The following is a 23,913-nucleotide window of genomic DNA, read 5'->3' on the forward strand; positions in this document are numbered from 1 at the left end:
CACTACATACTCACATTCAACTCCCTCTCCCACACACTTTCAGTACCAGGCAAAAGTTTGGACACACCTACTCATTCCAGGGTTTTTCTTTATGTTTTACTATTTTCTACTTTGTAGAATAATAGTGAAAACATCAAAATTATGAAATAACACATGGAATCATGTAGTAACCAAAAATAAGTGTTAAACAAATAAACAAATATTTTATATTTGAGATTCTTCAAAGTAGCCACCCTTTGCCTTGATGACAGCTTTGCACATTCTAGGCATTCTCTCAACTAGCTTCACCTGGAATGCTTTACCAACAGTCTTGAAGGATTTCCCATATGTGCTGAGAACTTTTTGGCTGCTTTTCCTTCAATCTGGGGTCCAACTCATCCCAAACCATCTCAATTGGGTTGAGGTCAGGTGATTGTGGAGGTCAGGTCATCTGATGCAGCACTCCATTACTCTCCTTCTTGATCAAATAGCCCTTACATACCCTGGGGGTGTGTTGGGTCATTGTCATGTTGAAAAACAAATGATAGTCCCACTAAGCCCAAACCAGATGGGATGGCGTATCGCTGCTAAATAAATCACTGGCAGTGTCACCAGCGAATCACCCCGACACCATCACACCTCCTCCTCCATGCTTCACAGTGGGAACCACACATGTGGAGATCATCCGTTCACCTACTCTGCGTCTCATAACGACATGCCGGTTGGAACCAAAAATCTCAAATTTTAACTCATCAAACCAAAGGACAGATTTCCACTGGTCTAATTTCCATTGCTCATGTTTATTGGCACAAGCAAGTCTCTTCTTCATAATTTGTGTCTTTTAGTAGTGGTTTCTTTGCAGAAATTCGACCATGAAGGCCTGATTCACTCAGTCTCCTCTGAACAGTTGATGTTGAGATATGTCTGTTACTTGAACTCTGTGATGCATTTATTTGGGCTGCAATTTCTGAGGCTGCTAACTCTAATGAACGTATCCTCTGCAGGAGAGGTAGCTCTGCACTTTAAAAATTCTTGAAATTTTCCATGTTGACTGACCTTCATGTCTTAAAGTAATGATGGACTGTCATTTCTCTTTGCTTATTTGAGCTGTTCTTTCCATAATATATTCTTGGGTCTTTTACCAAATAGGACTTTCTTCTGTATACCACCCCTACCTTGTCACAACACAACTGATTTGCTCAAACGCATTAATAAGAAGGAAAGAAATTCCACAAATTAACTTTTAACAAGGCACACCTGTTAATTGAAATGCATTCCAGGTGACTACCTCATGAAGCTGGTTGAGAGAATGCCAAGAGTGTGCAAAGCTGTCATCAAGGCAAAGGGTGCTACTTTGAAGAATCTAAAATATATTTTGATTTGTTTAACACTTTTTTGGTTACTACATGATTCCATGTGTGTTATTTCATAGTTTTGATGTCTTCACTATTATTCTACAATGTAGAAAGTAGTACAAATAAAAATAAAAACCTTGAATGAGTAGGTGTCCAAACATTTGACTGGTACTGCATATGGGATCTCCTGTTTTATAAAGGTAGCACACCCTCCTCACCCCCCTGCCACACTATCTCTATGGACTCCAACATAACCTTGTTATACAAAATCTAGAGTAGGTTTAAGCCATGTCTCCTGGAGACATTTCACATCTGGTTTGGCTGGTAAGTCCTTAAGAAACTGTTTGAAATATACCTACCGAGTTTTGAAGGGAAACTCCGAATTTACTTTATATGAGAGTTGTTATAATTTTGTTAATAAAGACTTAGTAAAGACTGAAGCTACCGTCTCATGCATACCGCATGATTACAGATAGTCCTGAATGAATCGTGAATAATGAGTGAGAAAGTTACAGGCCCACAAATATCATACCTCCCCCCAAAAATGTCTTGGAGGTATAATATTTGTGGGCCTGTAACTTTCTCACTCATTACTCACGATTCATTCAGGACTATCTGTAATCATGGTAGCATCCACATTAACGTATAAGTGTTTAGAAACATATTCTATTGTTAATTACAATAAAAGTAACTCCAAAATTACACAATATATTATACAGGCAAACATATTGGCAAAAGTCACATTGTCCTAGAGAGATTTACACGGTTATCAACACGTCATGCCAGGGTAAGCCTACATGAAACACAGACCTTATTTTAATTGTTTCTAAAATCCCCTATGGGAAAAATGAATGGTGGAAAAATGATTGGAACCATTTTCTTGTTTGACTGCTAGGTTTTATGGGTATTAATGACTCAGACTGCCAGCAGCATACCACCCCGCATCCCACTGCTAGCTTGTTTCTGAAGCTAAGCAGGGTTGGTCCTGGATGGGAGACCAAATGCTGCTAGAAGTGATGTTGGAGGCACCCTTTCCTCTGATCTAAAAAATATCCCAATTGCCCTGTGTAGGATGCTGTCTTTCGGATGGGATGTTAAACGGGTGTAACTCTCTGTGGACACTAAAGATACCATGGCACTTATTGTAAGTGGTGTCCTGGCTAAATTCCCCAGGTTGTTGCTGTAAATGAGAATGTGTTCTCAGTCAACTTACCTGGTAAAATAGGGGTTAAATAAAAAATACTGTGGTGTGCTTCCCTGAACCAAGAACTCATCTGATTGGTAGAGTAGGCAGGCCTTATGACTTTGTGGCTGTGGTAACTTAAGATGACTGGTTAGCATACATATGGCTAATGTGTGCCAGGTTATCTGATGGGACCAGCTACAATATACCGTTCTATCAAGTGCAAGTAAATCAACCATTTTAATTAGCTGATGCACATTTTGAGACTGTGAAACTTAAACTGTTTCTAGTGTTTGCAAGTATGGCCCCAATTGGTTTTGGTTAAAACATGTTCAAATGTTTTGTTTACTTAAAAATATGCTTAATTGTGACAAATGTTTTCTGCAATGTGATCAACCTGTGACTGAATTCATTCAAGCCTTTGTTGTACACAGTTAGTGATCTACTGTAAAAACGGCTAGCTGGAGCTCGTCTGAACGGTCAGTTGTGAATGCCCTCACCCGTTAGTGCTTAATGCTGATATGTTTTGGTTCTGCCTACTATAGTGCTGTCCGGTCATATTCATGATGTGGAGGCCTGTACTCTTGATGGTCACCACACACAAGCGCTGACAGAGCTTTTCCATTTGAAGATGTTCATATATTTGTGGTTCTGAAAAAGGGAGAGACAATGCAATCATCAGGATCCATTTACAAGATACTAAGATATACATATATGCAAATCAAAAATAGACATGCAAACTATAAATATATATCAGGATGTGTGAACATATGCCCTGATAAAAGCATATCAACAACTGCAATAATTTTACAGGCTAACACAGGAATATTCACACATCAGCAATTTAAACCGAGAGGGAGAGAGAACTAAGACTAGGGCTATTGATTTATGGCCCTCTCTGGCCTGGCAACAGCCCTTATGAGGCAATTAGTAAATGCGCATGTGCAGGGGCACGAGAGAGGCAACACGTTACAGAAGTAGCGCGTAAACAATATAACTATTGCTATATCCCTTAATAATTAGTATGCTAGTTGCATTCAATAAATACTCTTCACTCACTAAACAATACTAAATGGACGAGGTAGCATGCATGTGGTAAATACAACCAGACAGTGAATGTAAGTAAACAAGCATTAAAATGAAGTGTCAGGGCGGGCCGTGGAGTGCGTAAACGTCCTGATTGGTTTGAATGGGCGGATGAACGCGAATCATATTGAGAGGACCGTGTTTTTTATGTCCTCTCAATATGATTCGCGTTGTTATATATATATATATATATTTTTTTTGTTTTACATATAGGCCTACTGTAGGTCCAGCCTTGAAACGCAAATAACATAATTTGTGACGTTTTGCTGAGGAATTTCCCTGTGCCTTTCTATACCCAAATACATCTAATCTAAAAATAAAACGTCCTCAGACTTTATCGGGTGACTATTTTTCCCCCCGCGATTTTACCATTTACCAACCTCTCGACTGTGATTGGTTTAATACTTTGATTGACTCCAAACAAATCACACTCTGATTGGCACAGAGCATTTCTCAAAACGAAAACTTCCTGATTGCCTGAAAATTGACCAAACTCGTATTTTATTACACGGACGCATACGACTCTTTCGCTTAAGTTGATTTTGATCAAAATGAGATTTAAATGTATTTATAGCATTGCTTTACTTGTAGTAGTCTCTAATTTATCAGCACATTGCGAGTTTCAGACTCTCGCACATTTAAAACCGCAAGCCAACGACAAGACTCAGGGAAGAGCTGTAGTGGAACTTCTGAGACGTCTACTTGGAAATAGATCTCGTGAGTTCATAGTGTCCGTCAACAGAACTTTATCCAATGATAATTTGGAAGTGTGTGAGCTCCGGTCGGCGAAAAACAATAAAATCATAGCCACAGGCAGCACTGGGGTGGCAGTCGCCTCTGGGATTTACAACTACTTAAAATACTTCTGCAATTGTCACGTATCGTGGTCAGGTAATCAACTTAACATTCCTCGCCCGTTGCCGCAACTCACAGGCGTACTGCGCATCAGCACCCAACACATGTAAGTGAACGAAACTTTATCCGGAGATACATCTGTCCTCTCAGGATGTAATAGGGCAACCTGGGCTCATAGACTAGACGTAACATAGTAAACACGAGACACTTAAATTAGGGATACCTAGTCAGTTGTACAACTGAATGCCTTCGACTGAAATGTGTCTTCTGCATTTAACCTAACCCTTCTGAATCAGAGTATGATCTGTTATGATTGGTATGGTTACATAAGCGAGATGGTTACTTAAGGTTATGTTTACTAACCCAAAGGTTGCAAGTTTGAAACTCATCACAGATATTTTTGTGGACTTTTGTGGCTTGGAAGACCCGGGTTCGTGACCCGCAAGAAGCATTGTAATGTAGCCATTCGCTACATTGGAGTCAGAAGTGGGATATGGCTGGAATGAGGCCATCAGAAAGGCACATACATAAGGGACTTGCTATTGTTAAGCATGGGGACACGCTCCTCCTGTACAGAGAGCAGTGGCGTGTATTCATTCATGGATGCCAAGGGAAGCCAGGTATACCCCCCAAAATTGACTATGAATAAAATAATTGGTCTTTAGTCTGTTTCCTAATTTTCCTTCAATTCGCAAGAGGCTGAATGTACAGTATCTCACTGGAGAAAGCATCTGAGATACTTGGTCTCAGTATTGTTCGGTCGATAGGCTGTTGGCTGTTGGTAGATTTTATGATATGAGACACTGGTCTGATTCACGCCTGTCTCAGTGGACTAATCGATTGTGGAGGCCACGGGGATGGCACACAAGTATCACATTTACCGTTATTTCCCATAATTTCTAATGTACAATGTTTGTTTGGTTACGGTAATTTCTTTTAATGCATTCAATATATTCTTATTAGTCTTTTACCATTCTCATTGTCGAAGTGGACACGTTGTTTGCTGACTGCACAACCTAAGCTACACTTGTGAGGAACAAGTTTTGGTTTATTTCATTCCATTTAGGAGTTGTCAATTTATTCATTGTTGTTTGTTTGTAGCGTTCCTGTCAATGTTGAGTAAGGAAGCGCACCTGATTTATCCATAAACGTAGGCCTGGGCTACCTGACCTGCGTGCAAATGTAGGCCTATAAATGTGCCCATTTGGTGATCTGATAGAATTTCTGATTGTCTTAACTCACCACTGCTTACTTCTCAATCATTTTTTATTGACCTCAGACAGCAAGTAAACAAAGTCTATTTTTACACCCATTGTGAATGACAATAGTTCCTCAACGTAGCCTATTAAAAAAATATTTGCAGCTCTCTTTCGATAATCACTCAGTGTGAAAGGGTGTCATTCTCTGATCCGGTGGAAACGTCGTAAAATAGGCCTACCCGATTACTTCTTATTAGGGATGCACAATATATTGGAATCATACGTTATTAGCTAAAAATGGCGACATCGATGTCTAGTTTAACGTCGATGTGCAAAACTGATGTCAAAGCTGATGTGCATACCTATATAACGTGTGTGTATATATACATGACGTAATGACGTAAGATACAATTGTATGCAAAACAGCATTCCTAACCTAGCCCACAATGTCTGCTGGGTGGATCGAGCAGTCAACAAGTCGAGCAGTCATTTGAAAGAGAAAGAATTTCAGCAAGTAACTCGAAGGTGAAATCCATTATAACGCCAAGATAATGGCATTTATTGCCCTTGACAATCAACCGTTCTTTGTTGTGATGTTGGCTTTCACCGACTGTTCGAGCACCGGTACACATGTTGCCCTACCAGAGTTACACAGTAATAGCGTCACTGCTATTAGCTTCACGGCATACTATGGAACGCCGTTTTGGGGCTTTGCGTGTCAAAAAAGATGCATGTCAAATAACACTATTTGACGAGTCAAATAACAGTTCTATTATAGAATGTTGTGTGTTCTGAATTTGCACGTGCAAGCCAAGCGCCACCACTACTATACGTAGCGCTGTCAAAGCTGTACAAAAAAAGTCTGCAAACACAGGCCACGAATGATGTGTTTACAATACCATGTTGGTAATAAAGCATTATTTGTTCAACTGCAACTTCTGGGGTAGTTAGCTTTAGCTTGGTACCTAGCTAGCACCAATACAACCAGCCTGAAAATGATGACCAGTAGAAATTGCAGTCATTTTCATGATTCTTAGCAATGATTTAGGAATCCTTGTGAGGAAGTATTAGCTAGGTAGCCACTTGTTCGCCTATTGAAATTGAACTTCAGTTCATGAAAATAAATAGCTTGCCAGCTACTTAACCCTGTTGCCCAAAGCTTGACGTTATAAGCAGCCAGCTAGCTTCATCTGGCTAGCGAGGTTCGCCGGGTTATGTGTTGTGAATCTAGCCACAATAAGGATTTTAGGCACAATAGTGGAATTTGCGGTTTGCTTTCAAAATAAAAGTACCTCTTTGAAAGTGTTGCAGAAGGTTACAATTGGTGGAATTGTGCCATATTTAGACAAGATAATGTTAAACAAGGTTGGATTGTGAAGCAATGAAATTGGGTATCAGTCTACATGGTGACACCCACAGAACACAACTGTTAAAGGTTTATGCAAATATTAGCTCTTATTGCGAGACTGACTGTGTGAAATCACCTCCCCAGTCGGCCTATTGTGTGTATTGCCATTCATATTGCACTGTACAGCTTTAAATAAGGATTGGGGATCAATGAAATGGGGTATCAGTCTACTCAATACCCAATAAGTTTTTTCCCAATGTCCTCCTCAGTTATGGGACATCCACGCGGTATTGTTTTTCCTCGGGAATAGTGTTCAATGCACATAGGTTGACAACATGTGGCTCAATTCAGTTGTTTCAGAGTCCCACAATAAGAGCTATGACGCTAATGTCCTCTGGGTGTCACTGAGTAGGCTGATACCCCATGTCATTGATCCACAATCCATAGGCAAGGCTGTACAGTGTGATTAAACAACCTCGTCTGGCATTTTATATTCAATTATGGCATAATTCTACTATTTGTATTCATTTGCATCACTGTCAATTACATACTTTTATTTCTAAGGCTAACCACAAAGTCCACTATTGTGGCTAATCTTTATTGTGGCAAGCTTCACATAGATGGGTCCAACCACCATTAATCAAACAAGAACTGTCTTATAAATTAGGGTTATTTTAGTTCATGACACCCAACTATATAGTTAGCTAGCTAACTATAGCTACTGAAACAGATTGTTGTTTTGTGGGAAGAACATTGTTTGCATCCATGAGCTAGCTAGCTTTTTTTTAATGACCAGCAGTGTAGGTGCGCGAGACAACTTTACTAGCATCATAGCATACGTATTGAAGAATCGTTGTGACATATGAAATACGAGTGATGGTGTAATAACATAAAAAATGTATGAACACGTTAAATTATGATGTGCAGTCATATTCAGGTCCTGATTGGTCAACAAGCTTATTTTACACGTCAAATAGTGTTATTTGACACGCAAAGACCCAAACTGTGTGCCATAGAATGAGAAATCCTGGTTGAAAATCAAACAAATGAACAAATGAACCACAAAACAGCACAGGAAGTAAGTGAAAGAAATAGGTTTTGATTGTTTTACTGGTAATGGGGACATGCGTAAATGCCCCAAAAAATGCCTTTTTGGTCATTGTGGTGTGTGTAACCTTTTAAATAGGCAAGTCATTTGAGAACAAATTCTTCTTTACAATGACTGCCTACCCCGGCCAAACCCGGACGATGCTGGGCCAATTGTGCCCCGCCCTATGGGACTCCCAATCACAGCCGGATGTGATACAGCCTAGATTCGAACCAGGGACTGTAGTGATGCCTCTTGCACTGAGATTGTGTGTGTTTAACTGCACTAGAATGCTTAAAAGGCCACTAAAATGTTAAATATCGGTTATCGATATTGTTTTTTTGGAAAGGAAAATATCGGTATTGGCCAAAAATGTAATATCGGTGCATCACTAGTTCTTATTCCTTGCGCAAATATCCTACAGCTATGTCTGTCTGTCTGCAGAAAACTCTGAGGGCCCAGAATATTTGATACAATGTTGCAAGATTGCTAGCTCAAGCTTCAGGCCTGACCCAACATAATAGTGGATATAATGTTTCAAGTTCCTTGCAGACAGGCCATGAGTAGCCAATCTGATTTATAGGATATTTACGTTTTATCAGGATATTTTCTACCTGCAGGCTGCAATGTTTTTATTTGTTGGCTCTATGTGGGCTATTTTTTACATAGTTGGCAATATAAGTTACTTTTAGAATTTTTATTAACCACATGATGATTTTGAGATACATAGAACAGTTTAATGTATTATGATGTCTATGAAAATGTGCATATACATATCATAACTGGCACACAGATTGGTAGAAATGGTAAGATAAATTGGCACTCCAAATGGAAAAGGTTGCCGACCCTCGGTGTAGCTTATTTGGAATTTAACAACAGGAGCATAACAGCAGAATCTGCAAAGGCCAAGGTTTGGTCACTTTAAAAAAATGTATTAATGTTTTTGTTAGACTATCTTGATCTCTGGCTCCCTCCAGTCATTTGTGTCTTAATGATTTAATCACAGTGTGCTTAAAGCATCAGACAAGCTCAGTAACCTACATATAGTTTATTTTATTAAAACACATAGGGTGTGTTTTTATATAGGGACACACACACACACACAGAGAAATCAGTACCATGGACAGATGTATCATATGTAGCTTACATTGATTGGACTAAATAGTTTCTGGTATCTTAGTTGTGGCTGTATTAGACTAAGCATAGATGATTTGATGATGTTGGAATAGTGGAGGCAGCTCCTGTTTTTCTTTATGAATTGCGTACGGTAACTCTGTGGTTCTAAATCAATAGTTGTTTAGTACTCCGAAAATATCTCAAACATTAACTTGCTTGACCAGTCTCTAGTAGGTCATGTAACTGTTTGCTTGTGGACTTCACCGGACAGTTGTTGCTCTCCGACTTTGTGATGAAACAAAGGTGTGGTTGAATTTATTCTGCCACTTTGTCTTCTTACTGTCTCGGCCTTAGGCTTATATATCACGGTGGCAAGGGATATGAACTAACAGGTTATAGAGCAAACCATGCAATTATCACAACACAGGTTGTGATATGGCTTTTTTTCCTGGCTTGGCTTCCTCAGTGATTTTACTCATGCACTGCTATAGATGGAGAGGATAGTGTAACGACCCCTGCCTACAGTGCCTTGCAAAAGTATTAATTCCCCTTGGTGTTTTTCTTATTGTTTTTCCTATTTCATTGCATTGCAAACTGTAATTTAAATTATTTTGGAGATTATAATGGAGATACACGAAATAGTCCAAATTGGTGAAGTGAAATGAAAACAATAACTTGTTTAAAAACATTCTAAAAAACTGAAAAGTGGTGCGTGCATATGTATTTGCTATGAAACCCCTAAATAAGATCTAGTGCAACCAATTACCTTCAAAATATTGCACACAGGTGGACTTTAAGTGTCACATGATATGTCGCATGAGCTCAGTGTATATATACACCTGTTCTGAAATGCCCCAGTCTGCAACACCACTAAGCAAGGGGCACCATGAAGACCAAGGAGCTCTCCAAACAGGTCAGGGTATGAAGTTGTGGAGAAGTACTGACCTGTGGGCCGCCCACAGACCAGGCAAGGAGGACATTAATCAGAGAGTCAACAAAGAGACCAAAGAGAACCCTGAAGGAGCTGCAAAGCTCCACAGCGGAGATTGGAATATCTGTCCATAGGACCACTTTTTAAATATTTTACCTTTCATTTAACTAGGCAAGTCAGTTAAGAACAAATTCGGCCTAGGAACAGGGGCAGAATGACAGATTTTTATCATGTCAGCTCGCAGAATGACAGATTTTTATCTTGTCAGCTCGGGGATTCGATCTAGCAACCTTTCGGTTACTGGCATAATACTCTAACCACTAGGCTACCTGCCGCCACATCCACTTTAAGCCGTACACTCCACAGAGCTGGGCTTTACGGAAGAGTGGCCAGAAAAAAAGCAATTGCTTAAAGAAAAAAAAATAAGCAAACGCGTTTGGTGTTTGCCAAAAGGCATGTGGGAGACTCCCCAAACATATGGAAGAAGGTACTCTGGTCAGATGAGCCTAAAATTGAGCTTTTTGGCCTTCAAGGAAAACGCTATGTCTGGTGCAAACCCAACACCTCCCATCACCCTGAGAACACCATCCCTATAGTGAAGCATGGTGGTGGCAGCATCAGGGACTGGGAAACAGGTCAGAATTGAAGGAATAATGGATGGCTCTAAATACAGAGAAATTCTTGTGGGAAACCTGTTTCAGACTTCCAGAGATTTGAGACTGGGATAGCGGTTCACCTTCCAGCAGGACAATAACCCTAAGCATACTGTTAAAGCAACACTCGAGTGGTTTAAGGGGAAACATTTTAAATGTCTTGGAATGGCCTAGTCTAAGCCCGGACCTCAATCCAATTGAGAATCTGTGGTATGACTAAAGTCTGCTGTACACCAGCGAAACCCATCCAACTTGAAGGAGCTGGAGCAGTTTTGCCTTGAAGAATGGGCACAAGTCCCAGTGGCTAGATGTGCCAAGCTTATAGAGACGTACCCCAAAAGACTTGCAGTTGTTACTCCTGCGAAAGGTGGCTCTACAAAGTATTGACTTTAGGGGGGTGAATAGTTATGCACGCTCAAGTTTTCTGTTTTTTTGTCTTGTTTATTTCACAGTAGAAAATATTTTGTATCTTCAAAGTGGTAGGCATGTTGTGTAAATCAAATGATACAAACCCCTCAAAAAATAAATGTTAATTCCAGATTGTATGGCAACAAAATAGGAAACATGCCAAGTGGTGTGAATACTTTCGCAAGCCACTGTATGTAGTCTTGTCACGATCAATGCTCTTTTAATTAAATTGACAGACAATAGCGGTGAATGTGGAAAGAAAAATATTGCACATTATGTTTGACCCTGCATGTGAAATATGTGCGTAGTCTCTTTCGGAGTGCCAGCATTTGCATATGACCAGTTCAGTGTTCTGGGCTCTCTTTCGCTGCTTTATGGCACAGTGAAAATTGGAGGGTGGGGGGAGAACAGGGCATTGTTACAATTTAGTTTTCCTTGTTTACTGTGAGGGCTGTAGACATTTGTGCTGTGGCTGGGCCCTGTTAAAGCGAAAATCAGTGGGACGTGAAGAATGGAGTGTTGTTACAATCGAGTTTTCCTTGTTTATCGTGAGGGCTGTGGACATTTGTGCCCTTCAATTAACCATAGTGCATTAGTCGCACATCAGCTAACCCCAGCAATGTCATCATGTTAAGTGGTTGGATTGTAAAGCGCATGGGGCAGTTTTTTTCCATGACACGACATTAACAGTGAAGTGTAAGTCAACTATGATTTGGCTGAGATCAGATGTTGAGCTCGAGCTTGTTCCCGGCTGAAAGCTTTCATCCAATGAATCTACAGGATCTGTATGACAAACGCTGGTGTAAAGGTCAGCAGCAGGATTAGTCTGTAGAACATACACAAGTTGGTGATTAGCCAACATTTTACTACTTTGTCCCCATCAATACGCACACAAAGAACGATATCCACCCACCTACCCCACTCGTGTTAATAGATCATGCATACTAACCTTCACACACTACCCACACTTAACAGGCACCAGTCAGTCACCCACCCCATCTCCTCCTTACTAATTTTCTCCAATTTAGACTTCAAGCTTTGCATAAACAATCAACTAAGCAGCTACAAGACAGAGATACTACAGTAGACGTTGTAGCCTACTTATAACACACCATGTATTACCACAGGACACACACCATGTTTATGCAGTACACAGTGCATTCGGAAAGTATTCAGACCCCTTCACCTTTTCCACATTTTATTACGTTACAGCCTTATTCTAAAATTAATTAAATCGTTTTTCCCCCTCATCAATCTACACACAGTACCCAATAATGACAAAGCAAAAACAAAGCAATTCAAAAAAAATTCAATGCATAAGTTTTCAGACTGGAGCTCGACCGATTTAATTAGGGCCAATTTCAAGTTTTCATAACAATCGGATGTCCGTATTTTTGGGCGCCAATGTGACTTATTTTTTATTATTATTATTTTATTTTATACCTTTTATTTAACTAGGCAAGTCAGTTAAGAACACATTCTTATTTTCAATGATGGCCTAGGAACGGTGGGTTGACTGCCTCGTTCAGGGGCAGAACGACAGATTTTCACCTTGTCAGCTAGGGGGATCCAATCTTGCAACCTCAGTTAACTAGTCCAACCCAATAACGACCTGCCTCTCAATTGCGCTCCACGAGGAGACTGCCTGTTACGCGAATGCAGTAAGCCAAGGTAAGTTGCTAGCTAGCATTAAACTTATCTTATAAAAAAACAATCAATCATAATCACTAGTTAACCTCACATGATTGATGATATTACTAGATATTATCTAGCGTGTCCTGCGTTGCATATAATCTGACTGAGCATACAAGTATCTAAGTATCTGACTGAGTGGTGGTAGGCAGAAGCAGGCGCGTAAACATTCATTCAAACAGCACTTTTGTGCGTTTTGCCAACAGCTCTTCGTTGTGCGTCAAGCATTGCGCTGTTAATGACTTCAAGCCTATCAACTCGTGAGATGAGGCTGGTGTAACTGAAGTGAAATGGCTAGCTAGTTAGCGCGCGCTAATAGTAGTTGTTCCCCTTGCTCTGCATGGGTAACGCTGCTTCGAGGGGTGGCTGTTGTCGTATTGCTGGTTCGAGCCCAGGGAGGAGCGAGGAGAGGGACGGAAGCTATACTGTTACACTGGCAATACTATAGTGCCTATAAGAACATCCATTAGTCAAAGGTTAATGAAATACAAATGGTATAGAGGGAAATAGTCCTATAATTCCTATAATAACTACAACCTACAACTTCTTACCTGGGAATATTGAAGACTCATGTTAAAAGGAACCACCAGCTTTCATATGTTCTCATCTTCTGAGCAAGGAACTGAAACGTTAGCTTTCTTACATAGCATATATTGCACTTTTACTTTCTTCTCCAACACTTAGTTTTGCATTATTTAAACCAAATTGAACGTTTCATTATTTACTTGAGGCTAAATTGATTTTATTGATGTATTAAATTAAAATAAGTGTTCATTCAGTATTGTTGAAATTGTCATTATTACAAATAAATAAATAACAAATCGACTGATTTGAAAATAAAATATATCAGTATCGGCTTTTTTGGTCCTCCAATAATCGGTATCGGCGTTTACTCAGTATTTACTCAGTATTTTGTTGAAGCACCTTTGGCAGCGATTACAGCCTTGAGTCTTCTTGGGTATGACACTACAAGCTTGGCACACCTGTATTTGGGGAGTTTCTCCCATTTTCTCTGAATATCCTCTCAAGCTCTGTCAGGTTGGATGGGGAGCGTTGCTACACAGCTATTTTCAGGTCTCTCCAGAGATGTTCCAAGTCCGGGCTGACTGGGTCACTCAAGGACATTCAGAGCCTTGTCCCGAAGCCACTCCTGCATTGTCTTGGCTGTGTGCTTAGGGTTGTTGTCCTGTTGGAAGGGGAACCTTTGCCCCAGTCGGAGGGCCTGAGCGCTCTGGAGCAGGTTTTCATCAAGGATCTCTCTGTACTTTTCTCCGTTCATCTTTCCCTCGATCCTGACTAGTCTCCCAGTCCCTGCCGCTGAAATACATCCCCACAGCATGATGCTGCCACCATGCTTCACCGTAGGGATGGTGCCAGGTTTCCTCCAGACGTGACGCTTGGCATTCTGGCCAAAGAGTTCAATCTTGGTTTCATCAAACCAAAGAATTTTGTCAGTCCTTCAGGTGCCTTTTGGCAAATTCCAAGCCGGCTGTCATGTGCCTTTTACTGAGGAGTGGCTTCCGTCTGGCCTCTACCATAAAGGCCTGATTGGTGGAGTGCTGCAGAGATGGTTGTCCTCATGGAAGGTTCTCCCATCTCCACAGAGGAGCTCTGTCAGTGACCATCGGGTTCTTGATCTTTGACCAAGGCCCTTCTCCCTTGCTCATTTTGGCCGGGCAGCAAGCTCTAGGAAGAGTCTTGCTGGTTCCAAACTCCTTCCATTTAAGAATAATGGAGGCCACTGTGTTCTTGGGGACCTTCAATGCTGCAGAAATGTTTTTGTATTCCTGTCTAATCAATTGAATTTACTACAAGTGGACTCCAATCAAGTTGAAGAAGAAACATCTCAAGGATGAATAATGGAAAAAGGATGCACCGGATCAGTCGTCCTGGTCCCTTTGCAGAAAAACAGCCCCAAAGCATGATGTTTCCACCCCCATGCCTCACGGTAGGTATGGTGTTCTTTGGGTGCAACTCAGCATTCTTTGTCCTCCAAACACGACAAGTTGGGTTTTTACCAAAAAGTTATATTTTGGTTTCTTCTGACCATATGACATTCTCCCAATCTTCTTCTGGATCATACAAATGCTTTCTAGCAAACTTCAGATGGGCCTGGACATGTACTGGCTTAAGCAGGGGGACACGTCTGGCACTGCAGGATTTGAGTCCCTGGCGGCGTAGTGTGTTACTGATGGTAGGCTTTGTTACTTTGGTCCCAGCTCTCTGCAGGTCATTCACTAGGTTCCCCCGTGTGGTTCTGGGATTTTTACTCACCGTTCTTGTGATCATTTTGACCCCACGGGGTGAGATCTTGCGTGGAGCCCCAGATCGAGGGAGATTATCAGTGGTCTTGTATGTCTTCCATTTCCTAATAATTGCTCCCACAGTTGATTTCTTCAAATCAAGCTGCTTACCTACTGCAGATTCAGTCTTCCCAGCCTGGTGCAGGTCTACAATTTTGTTTCTGGTGTCCTTTGACAGCTCTTTGGTCTTGGCCATAGTGGAGTTTGGAGTGTGACTGTTTGAGGTTGTGGACTGGTGTCTTTTTATACTGATAACAAGTTCAAACAGGTGCCAATAATACAGGTAACAAGTGGAGGACAGAGGAGCCTTTTAAAGAAGAAGTTACAAGTCTGTGAGAGCCAGAAATCTTGCTTGTTTGTATGTGACCAAATGCTTATTTTCCACCATAATTTGCAAATAAATTCATTAAAAATCCTACAATGTGAATTTCTGGATTTTTTTCTTCTCATTTTGTCTGTCATAGTTGAAGTGTACCTATGACGAAAATTACAGGCCTCATCTTTTTAAGTGGGAGAACTTGCACAATTGGTGGCTGACTAAATACTTTTTTGCCCCACTGTAAATGTATTTAATTTATATATATTTTTCAAAATGTCTAAACCTGTTTTTCGTTTTGTCATTATGGGGTATTGTGTGTAGATTGAGTATGTGTATGTATATATATATATATATTATTTTTTTTATTTAATCAATTTTAGAATAAGGCTGTAACGTAAGAAAATGTGGAACAAATCAAGGGGTCTGAATACTTTCTGAATACACTATTTATTTGCTCATCACGGAGTCAGGGAAAGATTTAGCAAAGGTGACTTGCGCTAGTTCCTGGTGCTGAGCTTGATGTTGTCACTACAGATATTAATGGGATCGGTTGATGTCACTACAGATATTAATGGGATCGGTTGATGTCACTGCAGATATTAATCGAACACACAGGCCAGTCAAGTTAGCCTCTACAGTAGTTAGTTGGCTAGCTAATAGATAGATATGGTCCGGTAGCTAAAATAACTTAGCGTAGCTTACATTTGCTTGCAAAGTTACAAATCACATTGCCAGATAGCAGCTGGCTAATTACATTGATTTGCTTCGGAATGTTTAGCCAGCATATTATGAAAGCTAGCTAGATTTTGGTTTAGATAAACACTACGTTACCTCTGCTCGACTTCTTAGTAAGGCAACCAATGAAATGTTAACCCAGCAGCCTGTGCTTGCTTGTAGTTTGCACATCCATCAAAAGTATCTGGTGTGGCCACCAGCTGCATTAAGTACTGCAGTGCATCTCCTCCTCATGGACTGCACCTGGTTTAGCCAGTTCTTGCTGTGAGATGTTACCCCACTCTTCCACCAAGGCACCTGCAAGTTCCCTGACATTTCTGGGGGGGAATGGCCCTAGCCCTCACCCTCCGATCCAACAGGTCCCAAATGTGCTCAATGGGATTGAGGACACATTGTGTCCAGTGTAGCAACTAAACACCAATGTTTTCCCGACGTCCCAGTGTAGCTCCCTGGTAATGCCTTTCTCTTGTTTCTAGATTCAGGTACTATCAGAACGTATGCACTCAGAGCTACTCCACATTGTGGTGGGACTGGCCACGATGGCAGAGAGAGATCGACTGGATGGCACTGAATGGCATCAATCTGCCTTTGGCATTTACTGGACAAGAGGCCTTGTGGCAAGAGGTAATGAGATCCCATAGTGTGTGTGTGCTGAGGTGGAGCAAACTGGAATGCATATTACAACTAATTTCCTACTAATAGGTGGGGGTAATGCCAGATAAAAGTGCAAAGTAATTTTTTGCTAACTTTTTCCTATTTAAACACACATTTTGTCTTAACTGTATTGTATTGTATTTTAGAACAACTCTGACATTAGCTGTTTTTGATGGATTAGGTGTACCTCTCACTGGGGCTGAACCAGACTGAAATTGACCACTTCTTCACTGGCCCCGCCTTCCTAGCCTGGAACCGTATGGGGAACCTGTTCCAGTGGGGCGGACCCCTACCACAGTCCTGGCATGTGAAGCAGCTCTACCTTCAAGTACTAACATTTTGATTGGTCTCCATACACACATTGGTTCCCTCCTACATTGGGAATAATAATGATATATATGTTGTATATTTATTCTGCACTCCAGTTCAAGATTTTAGACCGAATGAGATCCTTTGGAATGCTGCCTGTCCTGCCTGCATTCTCTGGGATTGTGCCTCAGGGCATCGTCAGGTATGACTGCTTATTCAAAACCGTTTCATCAATCCATGGCTTCCGTTCTATATTTTTGTTGTTGGAATACAAAATAAATAGCAATTTGGAGGTATTTGAATCAGTTAAGATCAATGTGCTCGGCAACAATATTTTCCTAGATTGTTCAGTCCTTGTTTGTTCCATTTTCCAGGCTCTTTCCGAAAGCCAACGTGACCAAATTGGCGCCCTGGAGCCACTTCAACTGCAGCTACTCCTGCGCATATACCCTGGACCCCCGTGACCCCCTCTTCCATTCGATCGGCTCCCTGTTCCTGTCCCAGCTGGTCAAGCAATTTGGCACAGACCACATCTACAACACAGACACCTTCAACGAGATGACGCCGACCTCCTCGGACCCCACCTACTTGTCCTCGGTCAGCCGCGCAGTCTTCGACACCATGACCTCTGGTGAGACAAGCATGCCGAACGACGCAAAATAAACCGCTGTCTGTTAATTAGCTGACACTAGCTTCGTTACCCTCTAATGTGTTAAGTAGTTTTTCTTCCGGGAATTCCGGCCACAACAGTTAGCGGATGTTAAAATGTCAGTATACATTGGGTCGTAATTACTGTAATCGTCCTACTTTCATAACCCCAGGGTGCCCTGCCATAGTGCCACTTGTGGGGGTTGTACACAGACCCCTTGCCCATACTCCTAGCCATATCAAGAGCTCTGCCTTTCTTCTCTCTCACACCAAAATCTTTTTTTGTCTCCAGTGGATCCCCGGGCCATTTGGCTGATGCAGGGCTGGCTCTTTGTGTTTGACACAGCATTCTGGAAGCCTGCCCAGATTCAGGCCCTTCTGCACGGAGTGCCCATCGGTCGGATGATCGTGCTGGACTTGTTTGCAGAGTCCACGCCGGCTTTCTCCTTGACCAAGTCTTTCTACGGCCAGCCCTTCATATGGTGCATGCTTCACAACTTTGGCGGCAATAGCGGGCTTTTTGGCACGGTGGAGAGCATCAACTCGGGGCCTTTCGATGCTCTCGCCTTCCCCAACTCCACCCTGGTTGGGCTCGGGCTGGCGCCGGAGGGCATTGAGCAGAACCCTGTGGTGTACGAGCTGATGAGCGAGTTGGCGTGGCGCAAAGAGCCAGTCAACCTGGCCAAGTGGGTGTCGCTGTATGCGGTTCGCCGCTACGGCAGCACCCACGAGAACCTGACGGCCGCCTGGAGACTGCTTTTTGGTAGCGTTTACAACTGCACCGTGCCCCACTACAAGAACCACAACAAGAGTCCACTGGTGCACCGGCCCTCGCTGCACAAGACCACAGAGGTGTGGTACCAGCGGGCCAACCTGTACGAGGCCTGGAGGCTGTTGTACCAGGCGGCCTGGCCTCTCATGGCCCAAGAGACGTTCCGATACGACCTGGTGGACGTCACCCGAGAGGTTCTGCAGCTTCTCACCACCGACTACTACCACGAGATCCGGGATGCCTTCCAGGCCCAGAAGCTTCCGGAACTCCTGACGGCGGGGGGCGTGCTGGTGTACGACCTCCTCCCCGAGCTGGAGCGCCTGCTGTCCAGCGACGGCCACTTCCTGCTGGGGACGTGGCTGGAGCAGGCACGCTCCCTGGCCCTGGATGAGGCGGAGGCACGGCTGTACGACATGAACGCCCGGAACCAGATCACCCTGTGGGGGCCCGAGGGCAACATTCTGGACTATGCCAGCAAGGAGTGGGGTGGCCTGATGGAAGACTACTATTCCCAGCGATGGAGCCTGTTTGTTAACACCCTGGTGGAGTGCCTGGAGAGAGGCCGACCCTTCAGGCAAGACGCTTTCAACCAGGCCGTCTTCCAGGTGGAGAAGGGCTTTGTTTTCAACAAGCGGAAGTACCCCTCCAAACCACAGGGTGACACCTACGACATAGTCAGCAGAATCTTCCTCAAGTATTATCCACAGGCTTTGGAGAGACTAAAGTGAGCCTGTCTGTAATCTGCCGAAAGACTTATCTCCTTTCACAGCGAGAAGAATGTCTCTCCCCCCCCCCCCCCCCCCCCCCCCCAATCACTTTTCTGTAGAATGTACTCAGAGGCTCAAAATACCCTTTTATTTTGTAAATAATTATATTGTGGATTGTTGAGATTACTAGAGCAGCATACAAATGTACATATTGAAGATGAAACATCCAAACATATGTTAAATGTGTAAGGAAAAAAAACTATGACATTAAATAGAGAGTTCAGCAAAATGCCATTTCAATATTTTTCTTCTTACCTTCGAAGCAGTCTATGGACAAGGAGTGACTGCAATCCACTATTCGGTTTTGTAAAACTACCACTGCCAACAAACGGTAAAATGTGCATTTTCAGAGAAAAAACGAATGCAAGTCAATCTCCCTCATTTAGCATATTTTAAATATAATGCCCTAATGATCTCTTAAATGGATTGTGTTGCCTAATTGCTTACCAATTACTTGGTTTAAACAACAAAAAAAAGGGAGATGATTTGGGCATGAAATTAGGCTGCTTTCAAGGTAAGGAAACAAATATTTAAATCTATATTTCACTGTTAAGTAGCCTTGCTTGAGCCTTGGCATGCATTTCACTGAACTATCCCTAGGCCAAGCGCAGCTGTATTTGGCTCAATATCAAATCATTTCTGGGTAACAACTAAGTTAAGGAGTTTTACATTAACTTTTTTTTTTAAATAAACAAATAGCTTTTTAGCACAATTATTTCTCAAGCAAGCATTTTGCTAGGACTGTCTGGGTGTGGAACGGGGAAAGGGGACCAGAGTGGTGCATTAATCACAGTCAGGATTGTGGAAGGAAGCAGAGAGGCCTAATGGGAGGGATATGCAACTTGAAAACGAACTGTTATTTGCAGAGGTTTGGAAGTCTATTTTTATTATTGGTCTAAAAACTTATTTCGCCTCGATAAGACGAGCCAAAACACGAGGCGAGCCAGAACCCATACAAAACCTGCTGAATAGAAGGTCCTGGGTTGTATTTTTCAACCAGCAACTATCGGGAAATAACACTGATCACATTCTTTTTCACACTTTTACATTGTTCTTTTCATCAGCCATTATACAAAAATGATACAGAACACAGGAAAATCTGAACTTTGACTGCACTGGGCCTTAAACTTAATTACTATAACCGGCATAGATTAATATATGACTTAATTGAACCATTAATTAATACACTAAGTGTAGAAAACATTAGGAACACCTGCTCTTTCACATGGTCAGTCTGTCATGGAAAGAGCAGTGTTTTTAATGTTTTGTATACTCAGTGTATTATAGAGAGCAGTCCTTTCGGAGCCCAGATCATTTATTTATGAATCCCATCATTGGATGTTTCAGTAGTTGGGTTTCCCAAGGGACTCCATAGGCCAGCATAGCTGAATACAGGAATTGCCCTGTAATGTGAATGTATCTTTCAAATTTTGGAATGTTCTCAAATCATTACTGTTCATGATATCGATAAGGGTACGGATTCCACCTTTGGACTATTGGGGTGACGCAAAACGCCGTCCTCCAGATGGCAAGGCATTATTGTGGAATGTTGGCGTATGGGCATGCCATTTTGATTCCCAGTTACATTGTTTTTTTCAATTTTGCGCCAAATATAAATTGTGTGAGCAATAATAGGACCAAAGTGTAGTTTACATTGTTGAAGGGATATACCGTATCAGTGAAGACTACCTCTTCCAGGGCAATAGCAGACACCGTATGTCTCTCTATACTCAGCCGGTGTGCAGAAGAATCATGTCTTAACCAATTTAGGATGTGGCGAAATGCCAGTGCCTGGAAATACAATTGAAAGCTTGGCACGGATAGTCCTGCGTCTTTCCCTCTTTGTACCGCATTATGGATTGGATCCCAATAGCCAGAAGGGGAGCCTTCTACTCCCAAATATTTTAAATGGGAACTATTGGGATTCCATAAGTAGAGATGGAGTCCTCCACCGGTGCCTTGAGAGGCATTAGGACTGATTTTGATAAAATACGTTTTATAGCTTGAGCTCAATTCAGCTTCATCTATGATCTTCGATGCGTTAAGGAGCCATCAGAGGTGTACAGGTCTTTATAGAAGCGAGAGAATCTTGAATACATTTGTGTTCTGATAGTAATTACCGTGTTTCAGATTCAATAGTTGCTAATATCAGCCAATTGATCGTTACTACTTAGCTTGTTGGCTAGTAAACAACTGGGACGATTACCATGGAAGTAATGGTTGAGTATTACTCTATTGATGGCAAATTCTGCTCTCTGTCTAATCAATAAGTTAAGTTCTGTCTTGACTTTGGAAAAATGGCTACCTGGTCTAAAGAGTTTGTGGAGAACGCTCTAACACAGTTAAAGAAATCCGATTTTTAAATGTTAATTGTGATTTATTCGATCCAAATGCAGTTGCCTTATTGTTAATAACATCTTTGGTGGCATTCCATAGAATCCAGGGGTGATCGACTGAAATATTTTATTGGTCATTATGAATTAATTTAATTTCAAATTGATCAAAGAATTCAGGATTTTGTAGTAAAGAAACGTTGAAACGCCATCTTGTGGCTATTTTAGGAGATTCTGAAGTAGGCAGTAGTAAGCGTGGTGGTCAGACATGCTCATATGTTGAATTTCTATTTTCTTAATTAAATCAAATACAGGTGTAGATAATAGTATGAAATCGATTTGTGAGAATGTTATATGCCTGTTTGAGGAGAAAGTGTACTACTTTTTTATTTAGGATTATGTGCTCGTCAGGCATCAATGAGGTTGTAATCAGAGAGTATATGCTGGAGAGCCTTGGTTGCATTTGGATTGTAGTTGGTTTTATTAGATTTCTCCCATGTCAAAAATGGTATTCATGTCTGTCCAAATAACCAGATGGAATTCAGTTAATTTTAACAATATGCTGTTCAGAGAATCAAGAAATGTAGGATCATATGCATTTAGCGTACACGTGAATAAAGGCTATTTTCTTTCCATTATGAATACGTTTAAGGAAAGTGATTCCGCCTTCTTGGTCTTCGCCCTTATGCTCTGTGATTTACAAAATACATTACTTCTAATCTTGTTTACAATTAAACATTTGAGACATTCTAAGACGTTTCATGTGGAAGCGGCTTAGCATGGCTTAACGATCTATAAAAATGGTATAAAACGACCTATAAAAATGGTCAATTTAAGAAATGTGTGCTTGCTTCAGCTGTAAACATTTTTTTAGTGGTAGTGCGTTATGATATACTGAACAAAAATATAAACACAACATGCAACAATTTCAAAGACTTTATTGAGGTACAGTTCATAAGGAAATCAGTCAATTTAAATAAATTAGGGCTGACCCCAATAGTCGATTGTTTGATCGTTAGGCTGTTGGTCGCCCGAGATGGTTCACTGCGCGACTAAAACAATGACAGTGAACTAATCCATTGCAGAGGCCTACACTAAAAGCCAATTTATGGTTGATCCAAAAATGTGGTAGGAGGGTGTGACACAATTGCTGAGCCTCCAGAGGCCAAAAACAAGCTCTGTTCCACATCGCCATGCACCTCCCAAATTTTGTATCAATGCGGAGGGCTCTGTATAGCTCCACATTGACATGAATTGTTGCCGATCGGTGGCAGTGGTACATCCTGTATAAACACAAACTCACTTCCTTGACAACAGCTCTGCGACGCGCAAGAAGTATGAATGCCCTGACTTCTCCTTAGGCCATATCACCATAAATGCTGCATGGCCAGTTTATTTTATTCCATTTATTTATTTAAGGCCAGACAAAAAAAAATTCACTGTTTAATGGACCCCCCCCCCCCAGAAAAGTGAGGTGAGCGAGCAAAAATTATTATTTATTTTTTTTACAACGAATTGGGTACTTTACCACATACTTTACCACATTGCCCTAGGCTATATGGACGAACAATTGGGGAAATATTCAATTTGACAGATTATGATTAGAGGTCGAACGATTATGATTTTTAAACGCCGATACCGATTAATCGGCCGATTTTTATTTAATTTTTTTATTTATAAAAAAAATTGATATTTTCTTTTATTTGTAATAAGGACAATTACAACAATACTGAATTAACACTTATTTTAACTTAATAATAATACATCAATAAAATCCATTTAGCCTCAAATAAATAATGGAACCTCTTCAATTTGGTTTAAATAATGCAAAAACAAAGTGTTGGAGAAGAAAGTAAAAGTGCAATATGTGCCATGTAAAAAAAGCTAAAGCTTAAGTTCCTTGCTCAGAACATATGACAGCTGGTGGTTTCTTTTAACATGAGTCAATATTCCCAGGTAAGAAGTTTTAGGTTGTAGTTATTATAGGAATTATAGGACTATTTCTCTCTACCATTTGTATTTCATATACCTTTGACTATTGGATGTTCTTATAGGCACTTTAGTATTGCCAGTGTAACAGTATAGCTTCCGTCCCTCTCCTCGCCCCTACCTGGGCTTGAACCAGGAACACATCGAAAACAGCCACACTCGATGCAACATTATCCATTGCTCCACAAATGC

The 23,913-nt window shown here is 41.3% G+C and overlaps 1 protein-coding gene across 1 annotated transcript; it reads left to right on the plus strand.

Annotated features, from left to right (window-relative positions):
- Positions 1-4,034: 4,034 nt before the first annotated feature.
- On the plus strand, positions 4,035-22,374 carry naglu (N-acetylglucosaminidase, alpha). The gene is made up of 6 exons (XM_021565336.2): positions 4,035-4,564; positions 16,726-16,873; positions 17,085-17,231; positions 17,329-17,414; positions 17,587-17,843; positions 18,153-22,374. The coding sequence occupies exons 1-6, from the start codon at positions 4,155-4,157 to the stop codon at positions 19,358-19,360; spliced, it is 2,256 nt and encodes a 751-aa protein (XP_021421011.2). The 5' UTR covers positions 4,035-4,154; the 3' UTR covers positions 19,361-22,374.
- Positions 22,375-23,913: the final 1,539 nt, after the last annotated feature.

Source organism: Oncorhynchus mykiss, chromosome 16 (genome assembly GCF_013265735.2).
Source record: "Oncorhynchus mykiss isolate Arlee chromosome 16, USDA_OmykA_1.1, whole genome shotgun sequence".
Taxonomy (NCBI): domain Eukaryota; kingdom Metazoa; phylum Chordata; class Actinopteri; order Salmoniformes; family Salmonidae; genus Oncorhynchus; species Oncorhynchus mykiss.

What these genes read in the sequence shown, in the direction of transcription:
- naglu (XM_021565336.2), top strand. Translation starts at nt 4,155, where the DNA reads ATGAGATTTAAATGTATTTATAGCATTGCTTTACTTGTAGTAGTCTCT. An exon ending in AAGAGGCCTTGTGGCAAGAG is followed by an intron (nt 16,874 to 17,084) that starts GTAATGAGATCC and finishes TTGATGGATTAG; the next exon opens with GTGTACCTCTCACTGGGGCT. An exon ending in GTGCCTCAGGGCATCGTCAG is followed by an intron (nt 17,415 to 17,586) that starts GTATGACTGCTT and finishes TCCATTTTCCAG; the next exon opens with GCTCTTTCCGAAAGCCAACG.